The sequence below is a fragment of the Cebus imitator genome, unplaced genomic scaffold (assembly GCF_001604975.1).
Source record: "Cebus imitator isolate Cc_AM_T3 unplaced genomic scaffold, Cebus_imitator-1.0 Scaffold213, whole genome shotgun sequence".
In the NCBI taxonomy this organism is placed as follows: Eukaryota; Metazoa; Chordata; class Mammalia; order Primates; family Cebidae; genus Cebus; species Cebus imitator.
The window spans coordinates 2,408,066-2,413,514 of record NW_016107528.1 but is presented as its reverse complement, the minus strand read 5'-3'; the positions used below and the strand labels follow the sequence as shown (position 1 = coordinate 2,413,514).

General features: G+C 39.5%; 1 protein-coding gene across 1 annotated transcript; it reads left to right on the top strand.

The window, feature by feature from the left end:
* Nucleotides 1-2,432: 2,432 nt before the first annotated feature.
* ACTBL2 (actin beta like 2) lies at nt 2,433-5,210 on the top strand. The gene has a single exon (XM_017548702.2). The coding sequence runs from the start codon at nt 2,527-2,529 to the stop codon at nt 3,655-3,657; it is 1,131 nt and encodes a 376-aa protein (XP_017404191.1). The 5' UTR covers nt 2,433-2,526; the 3' UTR covers nt 3,658-5,210.
* Nucleotides 5,211-5,449: the final 239 nt, after the last annotated feature.

Sequence of the window (5,449 nt, the reverse complement as noted above, 5' to 3'; positions counted from 1 at the left end):
CCAAAATCTTCTTAAGATAATAAGCAACTTCAGCAAAGTCTGAGGATACAAAATCGATATACCAAAATCACAGGCATTCCTATATACCAATAACAAACAGAGAGATGAATCATGAGCAAACTCCCATTCACAATTGCTACAAAGAGTATAACATCCCTACACAACTAGCAAAGGATGTGAAGGACCTCTTCAAGGAGAACTACAAACCACTGCTCAAGGAAATAAGAGAGGACACAAACAGATGGAAAAACATTCCATGCTCATGGTTAGGAAGAATCAATATCATGAAAATGGCCATACTGCCCAAAAATTTATAGATTCAATGCTATCCCCATCAAGCTACCATTGACCTTCTTCACAGAACTGGAAAAAAACACTTTAAACTTCATATGGAACCAAAAGAGAGCCTGCATAGCCAAGACAATCCTAAGCAAAAAGAACAAAGCTGGAGACATCATGCTACCTGACTTCAAACTATACTACAAGGCTACAGTAATCAAAGCAGCATGGTACTGGTACCAAAAGAGAGATACAGACCAATGGAACAGAACCTTGGAAGTAATGTCACACATCTACAACCATCTGATCTTCGACAAACCTGACAAAAACAAGCAATGGGGAAAGGATTCTCTGTTTAATAAATGGTGTTGGGAAAGCTGGCTAGCCATGTGCAGAAAGCTAAACTGGACCCCTTCCTTACACCTTATATTAAATCAATTCCAGATGGATTAAAGATTTAAACATAAGACCTAACACTATAAAAACCCTAGAATAGAACCTAGGCAATACCCTTCAGGACACAGGCATAGGCAAGAAACTTCATGACTAAAACACCAAAAGCAATAGCAACAAAAGCCAAAACAGACAAATGGGATCTAACTAAAGAGTTTCTGCATAGCAAAAGAAACAATCATTAGAGTGAACCAGCCACGAACAGAATGGGAAAAAATTTTTGCAATCTTCCCATCTGACAAAGGGCTAATATCCTTAAATCTACAAAGAACTAAAGCAGATTTATAAGAAAAAAAACAAACAAACCCATTCAAAAGTAGGCAAAGGATATGAACAGACACTTTTCAAAAGAAGTCATTTATGAGGCCAACAAACATATGAAAAAATGCTCATCATCACTGGTCATTAGAGACATGCAAATCAAAACCACATTGAGATACCATCTCACATCAGTTAGAATGACATTCATTAAAAAATCTGGAGACAACAGATGCTGGAGAGGATGTGGAGAAATAGGAATACTTTCACACTGTTGGTGAGAGGGTAAATTAGTTCAACCATTGTGGAAAACAGTGTGGCGATTCCTCAAAGATCTAGAAACAGAAATTCCATTTGACCCAGCAATCCCATTACTGGGTATATACCCAAAGGATTGTATACATTGTTCTATTATAAGGACACATGCACCCGTATGTTCATTGCGGCATTGTTTACAGTAGCAAAGACCTGGAACCAACCCAAATGCCTATTGATAATAGACTGGACAAAGAAAATGTGGCACATGTACTCTATGTAATACTATGCAGCCATAAAAAAAGATGAGTTTGTGTCCTTTGTAGGGACATGGATGAATCTGGAAACCATCATTCTCAGCAAACTGACACAAGAACAGAAAACCAAACACCGCATGTTCTCACTCATAGGTGGGTGTTGAACAATGAGAACACATGGACACAGGGAGGGGAACATCACACACTGGGGTCTGTGGCGGGGTGGGGGACTAGGGGAGGGACAGGGGGGGGTGGGGAGGTTGAGGAAGGATAATATAGATGGGGGGATGGAGACAGCAAACTGCCATGGCATATGTGTACCTATGCAACATTCCTGCAAGATCTGCACATGTACCCCAAAACTTAAAGTACAATTAAAAAACAAACAAAAATAGCTCTCAGACTTCCATCCAAGACCTCCTAATCAATATATACCACAGAATCTACATTTGAATACAAACACCACCAAATAAGTTGTACTTGTCTTTGTCAAACTACTCTATAAAATACATTTCTTTTGGAAAGCTTCACAAACAAGAAATAGAAAGATAAAGCTAGTGTAGGGAAAGTGAACCCTGAAGGATGCTAAGAAGGGAAACTTCCTCCCAGCAGTGTTGCCAAACCTAGCACTAGCTTTCTTTCATCTTGCTTTTATATCCCCCACTACATCATCATAGTTATCTGGAGACCTCACCAGGCAGGCTGACAGTCGTGTGTGGGTTGCCTAATTACAGGAACCGGAGATTTGACCACTTGGCAGCCAATTTTCTCTTTATGAAGAAAGGCCTAATGACTTATATAATCAGCATCATCATCAAGACCTCAAAGGTGACCTCACCCAGAAATGCTGGAAACTGGTGGAGTAGGATATGGGTGGGGCCAGTGTGTTCCTTTAAATACCTGTGGTCCCGCTGCAGTCTCCCCTGTCTGAAGGCATTTCTGGAGTGTTTTAGGCCTGTCCGCTTCTCTTATTTACTGTCTATTTGACTCCTGTTGACTCGTCTGGAAGACCCTGGCCAGCACCATGACTGACGATGAGCTATCTGCCTTGGTAGTGGATAACGGGTCAGGGATGTGCAAGGCAGGCTTTGGTGGTGATGATGCCCCCCGAGCTGTGTTTCCCTCCATGATAGGGCGTCCTCGACACCAGGGTGTTATGGTAGGCATGGGCCAGAAGGACTGCTACGTGGGAGATGAGGCTCAGAGCAAGAGGGGCATTCTGACCCTGAAGTATCCTATTGAGCATGGAGTGGTCACCAACTGGGACGATATGGAGAAGATCTGGTACCACACGTTCTACAATGAGCTCCGTGTGGCACCAGATGAGCATCCCATCCTCCTCACCGAGGCACCCCTGAACCCCAAGATCAACCGGGAAAAGATGACTCAGATCATGTTCGAGGCTTTCAACACACCAGCCATGTATGTGGCCATCCAGGCTGTGTTGTCCCTCTACGCCTCAGGACGGACCACAGGCATCGTGATGGATTCTGGGGATGGGGTCACTCACACCGTGCCCATCTATGAAGGTTATGCCCTGCCTCATGCCATTCTCCGCCTCGATCTGGCAGGCAGAGACCTGACTGATTACCTCATGAAGATCCTGACAGAGCGAGGCTATAACTTCACCACCACTGCTGAGCGGGAGATTGTGCGAGATGTCAAAGAGAAGCTGTGCTATGTGGCCCTGGACTTTGAGCAGGAGATGGTCAGTTCAGTTGCATCCTCCTCACTGGAACGGAGCTATGAGCTTCCTGACGGGCAGGTGATCACCATTGGGAATGAACGCTTCCGATGCCCTGAAGCCATTTTCCAGCCTTCCTTTCTGGGCATTGAGTCCAGTGGGATCCATGAGACAACCTTCAACTCCATCATGAAGTGCGATGTGGATATTCGCAAGGATCTCTACGCCAACACTGTATTATCCGGAGGCAGCACCATGTACCCAGGCATTGCTGACCGGATGCAGAAGGAAATCATAACCTTGGCACCCAGCAACACGAAAATCAAGATCATAGCTCCCCCAGAGCGGAAGTATTCTGTTTGGATTGGGGGCTCCATCCTGGCCAGCCTGTCCACATTCCAGCAGATGTGGATCAGTAAGCAAGAATATGATGAGGCTGGTCCTCCTATCGTTCACAGAAAATGTTTCTGAAGGGGCTTCCGTATTAATGGCTTTACATTTTCCCTTTTCCTAGGTCATAGTGATGGTACTGCTTTTATCCATTTTCAATAGAATCAAGGTAAATATTTCACTCTTCCTAGGGTATAAACCAGCAAACCTATCTCTCCATCCAAGTATCCTGGGCTCTTACCCAGATAACCACATCTGGATCTCTGTCAAGTGAAGGTGAATTCTAATACCATATTCTATTTTCTTCGCCTATACTGTTCAAAAATATGTAGGCCAGCTTAAGTACATATAAGTGACAAGGAGTAAAATCATGAGAAATGTCATTTCAGAATGGATAACTATAATTTTCAAGCTTTAAAAGCTAGTTCTTGCTAAAATATTTAACAAGAACAGGCTGTATAAACTTGTTTAAAAAAAAAAGGTCTATATGCATTTAGCAACCATGTCTTACTAGTTAAATACCTTTGTTTAGTTTACTTCTTTGCATGGGGATAATGAATTATAAAGTTCACTAATATCCATATATACATACGTACCAGGGAAATAAAATAAATTGTGAAATATACTGATGAATCTAACTATCTGAACAGCTAATGTGAATTCTTTACTCCCAAAAGTCACCATTTTAATAGGTACATATTTTAATTGTTTCCCGTACTAAAAAAGCATAATGAGACAGTCACCATTCCATTAATGTTTATAAATCATCTAAATTTTCAGCTCATAGTGGAATTCTGCTGGTCAAACCGTATTTTGATATCTTTCTTATTGAACCTCCTCATACCAAAACTACAGACAATGTCTAATTCTTAAAATAGAGATGGATGTTATAGTATCGAATTAATGTCATTATGGTACAGTTTGACAGAGATAATTTTGTTTCTATTTCTTAGTATAATAGCATATCTTAAATAATTTCTGTAGACAATGATTATGGATATTTCTCTTATGCAAGGATTTCACTGTGGGAAAACATAGCTACAGCATCTTTATTAATTGTGCATTTTACTGCCAGTATAGTAATACAATTTTATCCTTGGAAAGATTTTAGAATAATTCTATTTTATTATATCCAGTAACTAGCAATACTTTATGCAAAGTGTCTCTGACATACTAACATCTTTGAAAATATCAGTATATCTTCCTATAACGTCTAAAATATTTTAGTTACTCCAGTAGTGATTTATCAATCAATTTTAAGTACTAGTATATTTATTCCAATCTATGCTGCAATTTCTGATTTGGATATCAGGATTATTTGTATTTTTTAGGGTAATTTCTGAAAATTTAAAATGTTTATTTGGATGTGTTATTCAGGTATTGCCAGGTTCTCTGGAAGGAGGAATCACTGTTTTTCTTAGTTGGGAAACTTGTACTTACGTTATAAATCTTTAAAATTGAATCAGTAAGAATTTTTTGTTTAAGATAATACTTTTCAAATAATTTGATTATTCATTATTGCCTTTATCTGACAACATAATTTTTAAAATGCATGTAGCCAAAATTAATCTCTAAAAATACTTTATTTTATATAACTTGGTTTCAGTACATTAAAATTGCTTCATACTTGTATACTTGAATTTCCTGTTGTTTCTCCTCAACCATTCTCTTAGAATTAGAGAATGATCCCAGTAGGATCTCTTTTCATATGTGTGACCTATTCATCTATGTGTTACAATTTTGTGTCTCATACATTTAGTCACGTAAACATTGAAAGACAAATTTTTTAAAGGATAGCTAGCCATTTAATATTATATAAATTTCTCATAATCTCAATTTCAAAGCTGAGATTTAGTGGATGAACTGGTCTTCA

Bases quoted from the DNA above. Each gene is read 5' to 3' on its own strand.
- ACTBL2 (XM_017548702.2), top strand. From the start codon at position 2,527: ATGACTGACGATGAGCTATCTGCCTTGGTAGTGGATAACGGGTCAGGG.